At 58.1% G+C, this 13091-nt stretch overlaps 1 protein-coding gene across 5 annotated transcripts in view; it reads right to left on the minus strand.

The window, feature by feature from the left end:
* Positions 1 to 13091, minus strand: part of MTCL1 (microtubule crosslinking factor 1) — a 95603-nt gene that overhangs the window by 26295 nt on the left and 56217 nt on the right. For 3 of the 5 annotated variants that reach the window (XM_074352446.1, XM_074352444.1, XM_074352443.1), the window contains 4 exons: positions 11207 to 12466; positions 10053 to 10208; positions 3060 to 3275; positions 1327 to 1524 (listed from right to left, as the gene is read on the minus strand). In XM_074352446.1, the coding sequence (XP_074208547.1) occupies positions 1327 to 1524; positions 3060 to 3275; positions 10053 to 10208; positions 11207 to 12466 (1830 nt within the window). The remainder of the gene's footprint in view (positions 1 to 1326; positions 1525 to 3059; positions 3276 to 10052; positions 10209 to 11206; positions 12467 to 13091) is intronic. The other 2 variants (XM_074352445.1, XM_074352447.1) reach the window with 2 other exon arrangements.

The following is a 13091-nucleotide window of genomic DNA, read 5'->3' on the forward strand; positions in this document are numbered from 1 at the left end:
GAAGCACCCAACACGCGGTCTCAGAGGCAGCAGATCTGTGGCTGAGCGACAACCCAGGAAAACTGAGTTAATCACAGACACGTCTTAGGACTGATGATACCTCTTTGGAAAATAATAAAACTGGTCGATTTTTTGCAAAGTAGCATTTTACTTCTAACTAGATATTTGCTGGAGAGGCATCCCATGAGCTAAAATCTCCTCGTGGACATTGGCATAGTGACAAACTTTCTATTATGTGTAATTAAAAGTTCCTTTGAAAGTACAGCCTCTTTCTTGAGTCTTATTCGGGGAAAATGAAGGGTAGACAGGTATGTGTAGAAAACAGGTCTTTGTGACAATCTGAGTTTACATGGAGAGAAAGGAGGGGGTAAACACACGCTTCTCCCAGGCCTTTCCACGGACACTCCCACTTCCCTCGTTTGGATCTGCGCCCAGGTTCCTCTGACAGCCTTCTCCCCGGGGACACTCGGAGGCTCGGGGCCAAGGGAGGGGCCGCAGCTGTGGAGTCCAGGGGGCGGAGACGGAGCGCCCAAGATGTTTGTGGCCAAGCGGCTGCAGCTGCTTCGGGGTCCACCCCGCCCCGCGCCTCAGCCCAGGCCCGGGCTCTGCCCGCAGGACCCTCAACAACACGGTGGGCAGGAGGGACCCAGGCCCAGAAGCTCAGGAGCAAGAAAGCTTCAGCCTCGCAGGGTCTCAACACTCCAGACCCACCACAGCCGCAGTTTTGTGCAAAGTGCAAAAAATCTGAGTGCCATCAACGTTGTCTCTTGGTTTACTCCACAGGGCTTACGCTTGGCAATGCTGGCAATCACTTACGGTTACACACTGAAACCCCACCTCTTCACACGCGCTGCAGCTTTTTTCCAGTGTCATCAGATACTTTTCATTTGAGATACTATTTCATGTGGCTTAAAAAGAACCAGAAACACATTGCACGTATTTGGGGATTAAAACACTCGCTCTCCTCCTCGTGCGCTGTGCTGCCAGTTCAGGAACACGGCAGGTGCCCTGCAGCCAACAGCCACACACAAGCCCTCAGTGCTTTCTCTGGCCCAGGTGAGAGCGCTACACGTGGGGTCTCCCCTCCTTGGAAGGAAGGTCACCCTTTACAAGGCACAGACCACTCTAGCCAATCCTGTTTTTCCCTCCTCCTGAGGTACACGTGCTGGCCTGGAGGGGACACAGTCGAGGTGACCATACCATGTCCTTATTTATGTGTAAGCCAAACGAACCAGAGCTCTCCTCGCCAGACCACCAGCCCATGAACTCATGGCAGCCCCCATCCGAGGAGTGGGTCAGACGAGGGGCTGGGAGCTAGGCACCCACCTGCCTGTGGAGCTGTCCCCCGTCCGTGGGCAGCAGCCATGCTCCGTGGTCCCCGGCCTGCACAGGGGGGTGTGCAGGGCGCTCTCCCGGCAGAAAGCCACAGCCTGGGCCCCTGTCATCTCGGGCTGGCCCGTCTGCCTGTGGGTCCCCCTGGACTCCCAGCTCCCCGAGCCTGGGGAAGGCCTCCGGAAATTCGCCCTGAAACAGCAGGAGATGATGGTCATGGCTCCACCCAAGCCTTTTCGCTGTGCAGCCTGATTCAGTGTCTTGAGAATAAGCACCCACCCTCCAGGCTGTCACGTCTTCCCTTCTCGGCCCTTTGCCCTGAGCAGTTTGTTTTGGCCACTCCCCTCCCTGGCCACTTCATGTAAATCACAGGGAGTGGGTACCCAGTTGATCAGAAAAGGTTAGAAATTTTACTATTTATATCTTATTTGGACAATGACCATTTTTACTTGTCTGTAAATTACCGACCAGAGTTATGGTTTTATAAATTAGAGGAGGAGGAACTACAAAGTACTGATCAGCAGGAAACCTTACAGCTATTTCTAGTTTTACTTAATGATGGGGTTTTCTAAAAGGTCATGGATATTTGCAAATGGGTCGAGTTGACTGAGGACTCTCTTCACCCTGAGGAAAGAGTCATTGTATCTCCCCAAACTTGGGATGACTCAGAATTCCATACACTGCTCATGAGAGTGGGAAGCAGACCAAAGGTCTCCGGGCGTAAGAGGAGCCCACAGTCACAGTGACTTGCAGCAGCTGACAAGGCAGCTGCGGGGGGGGGACGTTCAGAGTCCACGGAAAACCCGCGGTCCCAGCCCTGCACTCACGGCCCGTGAGGCCAGCAAGGAGCCTGCCGGGCGGGAGGCCCCTCTGCCCTGATACAAACCCATCGGAAAGCAGATCGCTTAGCTCTGCTTCTGTCCTAAGTCTGGGAAACTGCAGCACAAGAAGAAGAGTATATATAAACTTCAAAGTGAAGAAAGTGCCCCTCTGGGGCTCAGAGGACACACTCATATACGACTGCCTTGGCAGAGCAGGCTCTAGCAATTACGAACAAAAACTAAAATGGAAAGAATAGAGAACGATTTAGAACTACGTTTAACAAACCAGCAAATTGGTGGGGGGAGGGGCGGGCGGCATAGCTCAGTGGTGGAGCACGTGCCTAGCATGCGCGAGGTCCTGGGTTCAATCCCCAGTGCCTCCATTAAAAAAAATGAATAACCGAATTATCTCCCACTGATAAAGATAGGAAAAAACAAAAGTTTAAAAAACATTGGAAAAACTTAAAAAAATTTTAAGGCGGGTAGGGTATAGCTCATGGGGCAGGGCACATTCTTATTAGCAGGCACGAGGTCCTGGGTTCAATCCCCAGTACCTTCTCTAAAAATAAATACCTAATTACCCCCAAACCACTTTTTTTTAAAATTATAAATTAAAGTACAACCAGCAAAGTGGAATGAGACAGCTAAGGACCTCAGGGTGACAAGTGTAACAAATTCATCCATCAGCAACAAAAGAGATGGCAGCAGAACTCGGCTGCAGGAGGGGGTCACGGACCAGCGCGCTCCTAAATGAGCTCCGAGGGCAGCACCGGACAGCCCGCGGCATCGCCCTGCCTGGTGGGCCGTGACCAGGTCGTCTGAAGTAAGTGAACACGACGTTGTGTGCAGGGGGAGGGGGCAGCACGGTCTGGGGGTCCAGATAAAACAACCTCTGGCACAAGGTACCTCGGCAAACTCCTCTCCTTCCTCCTCCAGCTGCTTCCCCTGCCGCCAGCGTTTCAGGAGCCACCTGAGTTTGACGTAGAAGAGGAAGACGTTCTGCCTCCAGGACCGCAGCTCCTGCTGCAGCGGGTGGCCCTCGTCGCTCCAGCTCCGCTCCTGCAGAGAGTCCTGCACCTCCAGCTCCCGCCACCTCCAGGCACAGAGGTGCTCCTCCTCCCTCTGCAGGGAGGGGACGCCAGGGTGAGACAGGCCGCCGTCCTGACCCGCCACCCGGACCAAAGCCAGACTCTGCACACCGCCAGCCAGCCCGTGCCACCCTGCCCGTGGGACATGAAACTCAAAAGCCCCCCGAGTTTGGTCCACTCCTTGAGGGGGCTTCTATTTATAAAACCACAGGTGTCTTCTGATTCAGAAGTGCCTGCTATTTCAAGGCAAGGGGTCAGAATCACTTCTCCCTGTGGTCTCCCGTGGTGGTTTTAGACATTACTGAACTCCTGCAGGAAGCTGTCTCTTGGCTGCAGGGCTCACAGCCAACTCAGATGTAGGCGCCGCTGGCCCTCTGCACCAGGGCTGGGACACACGGCACATTGCACCTGCCATGGCAGCGTCAGCGGGAATCCTTCCCCTCGACTTCCTGCCCTGGGTCACCACACCCTAACGGAAGGAGGACCAGCGGGTGCTCCGCTGCGCGCAGGAAGGCTGATCACCTCTGTCCACGCCTGAGACCTCACCTTCCTATCAGATATGGGAGACTCTCAGGGAAGTACAAGCGGTGCTTGAAAAATGTTTTCCATCACTCTGTCAAGTTCCTGTTTTTTCCCAACACGGGTACAGGTACTGTTCCAAGCAATAAACAACTAGTATGTGCCGATAACGGCTAAGTGAAGGGTGTGAACGCATCCCTACCTTACAGATAAGGCACAGAGGTGAATCTCTAGTAGCTAACGTGGCCCGCGGGGTGAGGGTTTTCTGCTCCACAGAGCAGAGAGAGTAGGAACACCAGGCTTACTGTTACCAGCTGTCCTCTCCTGACTGGACCAAAACCAGTGGGTGGCTTGGGTTTGGTTTCCCTAAAGCACAAGACTGGTGCTCACAAACCACGGGACTGCCTGAGGTCGACGCCACCACCACCGACATGCTAAGGCCCGTGCCAGGCTAAGCCAGGCAGCCCTGGGAGGCCCCGGGGGCAGCTTGGTCACTGGCTCGGCCACTGTCAGGACACCAGAGCTCATCTGCACTTCAGGCTGGAAGGACATCAGACAGTCAGACGGTGGCGATTTGCTTCACGTCTTAGCAGCCCTGAGTCCCACCCCTGCTTCTGTCCCCTGTGCAGACACGACAAGACGGATGGGGCGGGGAAGGGGGCTGCCCAGCTACCGCAAATCCAGGCTTTGCAGTTTACTTGTGCGTTACTTCAGGCCACTGGCTGAGTGTGGTGAAGTGTCTGATGCTGTGCAGTGCCCAGTGTGGGGCAGGTGCCCCGCAGATGCTAGAGGATCCACCGCTGGAGGTCCAGCCCTGGCGGGGGGCGGTTCTCTTGGGTCTGTCATCTGCAACCTCCCGGAAACGTCCCCAGTCCCTGCCCCCCTGGGGCGCCCTCTGCCCCTCAAGCTGTTCTGCACACAAGTGCCTCCAGGTCGCCCAGCTGCTCCACTGCCAGCTTCAGCTGTGATTCCCATCCTACTCTGCATTTAAAATGTGAAAATCCTCCGTGTTTTAACACGTCTGGTACTGGCCCCAAGCTCCTTACTCTTAGATGTTACAACAGCACCCTAATCATGCTACTCTGTTGAGAAAAGCCAAACTTTTCTACATGTGAGGCTAAACTAGTTTGCTTTTAATCTTAATACATAATTATATTAGCTATTTTTAAACAAATCTATGAGCCTCGTACCTTAGCATCGTTTGATTACAGATGTTTCCCCGTTTGAACTTCACCTCTGAAAGGTCACAGAGAAGGACCCTGAAGTCCTGCGAGGCAACTCCTTTACCTACAGCAGCTCCCGTGTCTTCTGTGGAGGCTGGTCCACAACAGAAACTTCTAGACCTTCCTCAGCTATTAGAAGTTGCACTTTCTTCTCCACTTTTGCTAACAGAACAGTAAAGCTTCCACGGACAACGAATTGCTCCACATCGGGAGGCCGCCACTCTTGTGTCACAAAAAACCAAAATACAAACAGGCTGCGGCAGAAATCTCCACCCAGAGTCATCCACCGCCACACAGTCACACGTGTCTGGAGGAAGTTTGCACACAGCACGTAGATTTCTTCGGGAAAAGAAATATGTCCCTTCGTCACCAAGTCCCCAGAGGTTAGCTCTAAAACCGTCCTCTGCCCTTCAGCTACGAGCCTGATGACACGTCACACGTGCGCACTTTGTCCCCTCTACGAGGGCAGCTCTCTTCAGCTGGCATCACGACCACCTTCCCGGTGTCACTGCTGTGACAGCCACGGCCCAGGCTTTCCCCCCGAGGCTGTCCCACACCAATGCACACGGCTGACTTCCGGACATCTTCAGAGAAGGTGGCTTATAAATTACTCCATGCTTACGAGGAGACCGGCACGGTCTCAGCACACGAAGCCAAACCGAAGCCCCGAAAGGCAACGCTTTTCACTGTACCCCCTTCCTAGACCCCAGCTTAGTAGGACTCTCGTCAGCCTCCATCACCGTGACCTCCTGTTCTGGTGAGCTCCGGCCTCTTTCAGAAGCGGCTCACCAGGTCGACACCTGTGCTCGACGCACACTTGGCGGGAAGCCCCGGGCCGCTTGGCCGCGGCGGGCAGGGCGCAGCCGAGGCACAGCGGCCTGCGGGGAAGAGCGCGGGAGGGGAGCTTCGGAGAAGGGCCCCGGGGGACTCCTGACCCGGAAACCCAATCCTCGGGCGCGGGCTTGGTTCCGGGTGTGTCTGAAACCCAGCCGGTGCCTGTACTTGGCTACCCCTCATTCAGAACTATTTTTAGGCGCCCACACGTTCCAAACCACATATTCGTACACTGCTCTCCTGACAAATGGGAATCTCTCAGCAGCTTCGCCGGGAGCCCCAGGGAGCGGTCAGGGAAGAATCTGGTGGGAATCTTGCCGACGTCTGCGGAGGCAAATAAGCAACAGGAACACTGGTCCTTCTGGAGGCCAGCTGCGTCCTTTTCCTCCGAGTGGTGGATTCTGTGGCTGCATTAGTGGGCTGGTGGGTTCTGACCTGAGCTCCCTGGTTGTGGCCGTTCTGAGAGTGCTCGGCGTGGCCATTCCACGTGGCAGGTCTCCCACACACAGATCTGTTATCTGCCGACAGGTTAAGAAGGGGCTTTCCTTTTCCACCTTGTTACCACTGCCCGCTGCTGGTGCTGGCAGTACCTAAACCTGGCCAAAGCACCCAGTGCATCCCAAGTAAGCATTTAACTTCTTTCCTCTTTTCCCCCAAACGTGAACATCTATCAGGCAAAATCATAGAAGGCACTTCACAAATGGAACTTGGAAACTTAGAGCTGAGAAATTTTCCAAACTTAACAGCTGAAACTCAGAAGGCTGCCGCCGCTTTCAAGTTGCTGACCCTGGTGGTCTGCCACCAGCCCCAGGGACCTCCGGGCCAGGAGCTGGAGGATGTTCACATGTGTGCAGGCACAGCTGGCTCATGCAGACGAGTGGCAGTCATTTCCAGGACAACGGAAGAGGGAGTGAAGAAAGCAGCTGGGAGGATGCCCGGCCTCAGTATCAGCCTCCTTCTAGATGAAGACCTCTGTGTTTGCCACCCCACCCCCGGCACGTGACACGCTGTGGCCGCGTGGTGCTCCGTGGCCACGTGGCACGAGCCCTCAGCCCGCAGCGGGAGCGGCCCCTCTGGCCAGACACCCTGCCGCCTGGTGAGGCCTGCGCACCGGCTCCACCACGGCCTTTGTGGGCATTGAATTGGGGGGGGTTTCATTAAAAGGTTTAGAGTTCTGCTCCCTAGAACTGTCCGCTATACCATCCTGTAACCCAGCGTAGTATGTAAAGAGCAGACTGAACTGTATGTCAGGGTGACATGCGCCCCAGGGACGGACACAGCTGCTCCCTCGAGACCCAGCCCCGACGGGACCCACACACAGCTCCTCTAAGAGGGAAAACTGCAGAGCCACCAGAGTGGTCCGTGAGTGTGTGTTGTCTTTCAAACAGTATAGTATGTGTTTGTGTACATAACTGAGTTTTCTCTTCTGTGTGAAATGCCTTGGTGAATAGAAAAAGTCAGAACACCCCCCCCCCCATTAATTCTGTCTTCCCTTCCAGGAAGTGATGGTCCTGGACCCTGCCTTTGTCTTTGAGACTCTTCACTCCCTCGTTAAAGTGCATACAATTAAAGGAAAACAGATAGATGCTTAAGAGAATAAACACCCCATGGCAAGACGGCTGGCTGGACAGGGAGCCGCCCAGTGGTGGAGTCTGGACACGTCCCCAGGGAGGGGCGGGGACCAGGGGGGCTGACCAGGTTGTGAGACTGCTCAGGACCCCGGCCCAGCACGGCCCGCGGGGGGCCTGCTGACACTGGTTCAGACCCTCTCTTCTCTCTCACAGAATGAGGGGGCTCCTCTGAAGATCCCTTCCAAGCAGTCATGTTCGGGGACCCTAAGGTACCACACGGCACAACCAGCTGCGCTCACTCGCCTTGTTCAAAGGTTGGTTTTCCCACCACAAGGACTCAACAAAGCATCTTCCTCTCTCCAAAGCCACTGCCGGCCTCTGACGCAAAGCCCACCTGTCTGGGTGAGCGAGAACGCACCCCTGCCTGCGGGAGCCAGCAGGGCCTCGGGTGGAGGAGAGGTGCTGGTGCTCCGCAGAGTCCCCCGGACACAGTCACGTGGGACACACTGGGTGGTGGGGCACAGGGAGGGAGGGGCACGTTCTCTTCAGCGAGGTGTCAGAAGGAAGCGGGCTGCCCTGTTCGCCCCGAGCTGCGTTCCCGGGACAGGATCAGGGAGCAGCCAGAGGAAAGTGAGAGAGGGCCGCAGCGGGCAGAGAAAACTGGCCCCGTGGCCCAGCCACCAGCCGCAGGGTTTGGTGCCAGTCCTCTGCGAGCAGGACAGGACGCAGACTGGCCTGCCTGGGGCTTGCATGTGCTGTCATTTGATGTGCTCTGACTGGCCAGCTCTTGTTCATCTTCACTGCACGTTTATAGTTGTGAAGCCACATAGACTGCAGGATCTGGGACACCCACCACCTGGCAGTCTTCAGCAGCAGGATGTCACCCCCTTTCCCAGACGTCACGATGACACAGTCTCACGCTTTTCAGTCAACAGCTCATTGGCTCCAAAAATCAACCGCTTATTACCCGTGTGAGGCAACCGGGCAGTATTTTTACTCCCATTTTACAGACGAGAAAACAAAGGCCCAGAGACTTGCATGAGAAACAGCTAGAAATAGGCAGAGCTGGGCTGGAACCTGGGGCACCAGTGCCTCTGCCGGGGTGGATTCCAGCGCACGGCGTGCCGTCCCCACTAGAACGAGCAGTGGGTACAGTGGCAACCAAAGGCTGGGAAACATGTTTCCCTGAAGTTTCCACCCCGGTTTCCATCCTGGAGATGGATCACCCGGTTCACTGGAAATGCACTTAACTGTGAGCCTGCAGCTGCCCAAGCAAGTGGCCTTCACAGATGAGGGGCCTGTGTGAGACACGGGCTGGCCGGGGCTGCCTGTAGTCCAACGCAGTCAGAGCACGTGGCTGAGTCCACGGGGAAGCGGGATGCCCCGACGTGTGGTGCCGCCCCGCTGGTCACACGCCTGCCGTTCCGGGGCGACAACACCCTGCAGCCAGCACGCCGGACGTGTCCAGAAGACACCTCTTAAAATGTCACAAGTGCTTACACTGGGCCCTCCGTGCTTCTAACCGGGAGGTCCCTCTGCCTGGGGACCACCCATGGTGGCTCCACGCAGCCAGCATGCCAGGATTCTGCCTGTTTCCTGGGAGCTCAGCCCTTCACAGGCCAAGTCCCTTGTCACGCCTGGCTGTGGGCCAGTCACTTCCCTCTGGGCCTGGACGCCACCTCCTCGGGCAGGCCCGGCCTCTGCCCAGGTGATGCGAGGACAGGGGCCGCCTGGGATGTTCCTGAACTGCCTTGCTTTCACTTACACTTTCTGGGGGTGGTCTTCACATGACCACCCGCCCAGCCCCTACAGAACCAGGGAGGAGACCCCGGCTGGAGAGACCCGCACCCGAGTCCTCTGACTGCAGGGCAGCAGCCTCACTGGGCCGCAAGCCGCAAGCTGAACCGACAGGCCCTCCGCGCACTTCTTCTCCTGATCAAATGCCTGACTCTTTGCCAAGTGAACTTCCATTTGCTTCCAGACGTGACAACCCCCTCTCTCCATCTCCCCTGCCATCTAGGAACCGCTATGATGCCTCAGAACTGACCAGTGACATCCCCACTGGGACTGATGAATGAAGAGCCTTCATCCAGACCTTCTCTAACACAGAACATGCTGCTCTAACCCTGCGGTCACTGGCCTCACTCCTCGGGGCCACCTGTCCTGTCCTGGGTGGAATTACTTGCACGGAGAGGGAAAACTGTTTACCACAACAGAGTATCTGTGGGTGCTGGGAGCTTTGTGGACGAGAGTTGCTATGGCAACAGAGACTACAGAAGTGCCCCCAAGTCAGGAGAGCATCCTTGATTCTGCCCAATGGCTGGAGACGATCAAGGGAAAATGCTGGGTGGGCCCATGAGACACCGGGAGAACAAGCTTGGGTTTCAGCTCCGCTTTCCTTACTGTTTGACAAGGAGCCACAGAGCGCACTCGAATCAGTCTCAGATGCTTTGCTACATCCCCAGGCGCCCGCAGGCCCCAGACAGCCGGTCTCCCTGCCCTCACCCCGTGTGGAACCCCCAGGTCAGGTGCATGCAGTGACACCCCCCTGCTTCCACACTCCCCCTGCCGCGTTCCCGAGGGGCCTGGGACTCAGGTGGGAACCATCACACACACAGCAGAGGAGGGGCGGGAGGGGGCGGCGGGGGGACCACCACTGCTGACCTCTAGGCTGAAGCAGCTCTGGGCTCCGGGCCGGCAGCTCCCGGCGTCCCCGTCGGCTCGGCGGTGCAGCTCCCGCGCGGCTCGCGGAGGCAGGGGCCCCCGCTCCTCCCCTCGCTCCTGCCCGAGCTGCCACTCCATCTGATCTCTCAGTTTGGACTGTTAGGTGCACGGGAGGGATTTGTGGGTTTTGTTGTTTTTGTTTTTTGAAAAATTTTAAACAAAACACAAAGGACCAGAGGGTGGGGGAGGGGTGGGGAAGGCAGAAGGCTGGGAAACTACGGGACAGAGAGCAGCATGACCAGAGACAGCAACGCAAACACAGCGGCGACAGAGAGAGAAAACAGAACCGAAGTGAGGGTGAGCGTGAGGACAGGCAGAAGGAACTGGAAAGCAGAGGGAGAGAATGCAGAAGGCTTGACGAGGCGCGTGCGATGGGGACACGGAGGCAGACTCGCCCGCAGGCAGGCCACCGGGAAGGATACGGGAACAAGGCTCCTGCCGCCTCGCTGAGGTCGGGCAGCCAGGCCACGGTCCAGGGCGCCGCGCAGGAGAGCAGTCCCGGGAGGCCGCGCCGTCGCCGCCCTTGGCTCCGGGTGCTTTCACATCCTTCTCTGGCCGCGCTCCTCCCCGTCCAGGCTGTCCGTCTCGCAGAGGGAGCGGGTGGGTGGGCTGCCTAGGCCTTCGGGGCTGGACTGTCCCTGGGGCAGTGAACGCAGGTGGGGACACCCGCGCTCCTGAGGAGTCTGCTATGCGTCCCGACTGCGAAGTGCCCGTGGACTTTGTTTTAAGCTCCTCTCTGCTTCTTCATCGGGAGGGCTGGTCGTTTGGGATGCCAAAAAAAGGGAGGCCTGTGTCCATCCCTAGCGCTCCCAGCAGGATCAGCCTCGTGGCAAGAGGGAGGACCTCTAAGCCAAGAGCAGCTGTGCGGTTTAAAAATAAGAGAAATGGGGAGAGGAAACCAGGGGACAAAAGAACTAAACCAACAAATAAGACAACCCAACCAAGAGAAAGGATTTGGCTGACACCGGAGGCTTTAGTACAATGCAGGTTTGCAATCACAACCAAGCAGCCGTGAGCAGGAGGAGCTGGAGCGCGGCCAGGCCAGCCAGCAGGAGCAGGAGGGAGCAGGGAGGCAGAGCCGGGAGCCCCCTTACCTGCAGGTCGGGGCCCAGCTCCTTCCCTAGGTTCCCGACGGGGGAGTCCCGGGACACGGAGGTCACAGTGGACAGGAAGCTGGACGACTCCGTGAGGTGGGGCAGCGGGGACAGGCCCTCCAGACGCTCCCTCAGGCCGTCCCCGAGCCGGTCCACCTGCTCCAGGAAGGCCTGGAGCTCTTTCCTGAAAGCCTTCATCTTGGTGTTGAGGGTCCCCAGCAGCTGGGGCTCCGTCTGGGCGCCCTCTCCCCTCTCCCCGTCCCCCTGGACACCAGCCCCGGGCGAGGCGGTGGCAAGGCCCTCGGTGTCGGTGATGATGCGCACCACGGTCCGCTCCAGCCGCTCGGCCTCGTGCCTGATGCTCGTCAGGCACTCGGAGTCCTCCCGGGCCCTGAGCAGCTCCGCCAGGCCCTCTCCGGCCTCCGACGGCTTTCCGCTGCCGAAGCCCGATGTCTTCTCAAAGGTCTCCTCTGAGTCGCTCTCACCACCGATGGGGCCCTCGCGCCTGGGCTGGGGCAGGCGGCCGTCCTCCCCATCGCTCTCCTTCCGGCCCGCGTCGCTGTCGGCGTCACTGTCGCCGCGCGGGGGGTTGGACAGCAGCACCCGGTTCTCCTGCTGCAGCCGCAGCACCTTCCCGCTCAGCTCGTGGATCTGCAGCCGGGCCGCCTGGAGCTCGTCCTGCAGGGGCGCCCCACCGCCCGTGCCCCCCACCAGCCACGCCGGCTCTGGCTCTGGCTGCGGCTCGAACTTGAACTTGCTCAGCTCGTGGGTCAGCTGCCGGTTGTGGTCCTCGATCTCGGAGATGGACCGCCGCAGCAGCTCCGCCTCCTCCTCCACGAACTGCAGGTGCCGGCGCAGCTCCGCGGAGGACTCCAGGGAGTCGCCGAAGGGTGAGGTAGGGATGCTGGAGACAGGGTCCCGGCTGGCTGCCTCCCTCTCGTGCTGGCCCCGCAGGTCCTCCATCTCCGCCTTGAGACCCCGGTTCTCCACCTCCAGCTCGACGATCTTCCGGCCCAGGATGTTGGCCTCCTCCTCCACCAGCTTCAGCCGCAGCTTCAGCTCGGCCTCCCGGGTGCTGGGCGGCCCGCCCGCCTCGCCAGTGGGGAGGGGGCTGTCCACGTCCCCGTAGAGGGCCTTGTACCTCTGCAGCTCCTGCTCCAGCCCATCCTTCTCCCGCCCCAGCTTGGCCATCTTCCTGAGCATCAGGGAGCCCTCCTCTTTGGCAAACTGAAGCTGGCACTTCAGATCGGCACTGTCATCCTGCCAGGAGAGAACAGCCAGGAGGAGGGTTATTTGAAAATACCAAATGTTCCTGTTTTTGACGACTTCCCTCGCACCTCGCCCCCGACACACAAACACAAAACACCAATCTCTCCATCAGCGTGTTGAGGCACATGGAGAGGGGCCACGACAGAGCCAGGGCCTCCATGGGGGACAAGGGCCTACGTTAGGGGCTTTGCCGCAGAAACAAAGGCAACGAGGAGCCTGAACAGCGTGCACATGACACCATCGTACAGAGGATGAGTGTAGACGAGCGAACGGAATGAGACCCAGTGCCATAAGCAACGCGCACGCCCCCGCCTTACTCTGCGGGTCCGACCTGACCAGCAAGAGAGCCTGGACCCCTCGTGAGGCCAGGGGCAGGGGGACAGGCCTCCATGGCTACTCCTACCCATTGTCACTCACCTCCACGGCGCAGACCTCCCTCTTCAGAGGGGCTGGCGTCACCACAGGTGTGACTAGCATGAGGAAGCCGGGCCATCCGGCTCTCCATGGATTTGCTGAGAACCGGAGACACGGCAACCTGGCACTCCTCCCCGCCTCTCCTCCCCCAGCCTATCACAGGGACACCATGAGGACATCACGAGGTGACAGGCACGAGGGT

This window comes from Camelus bactrianus, chromosome 24 (assembly GCF_048773025.1).
Source record: "Camelus bactrianus isolate YW-2024 breed Bactrian camel chromosome 24, ASM4877302v1, whole genome shotgun sequence".
NCBI lineage: Eukaryota > Metazoa > Chordata > Mammalia > Artiodactyla > Camelidae > Camelus > Camelus bactrianus.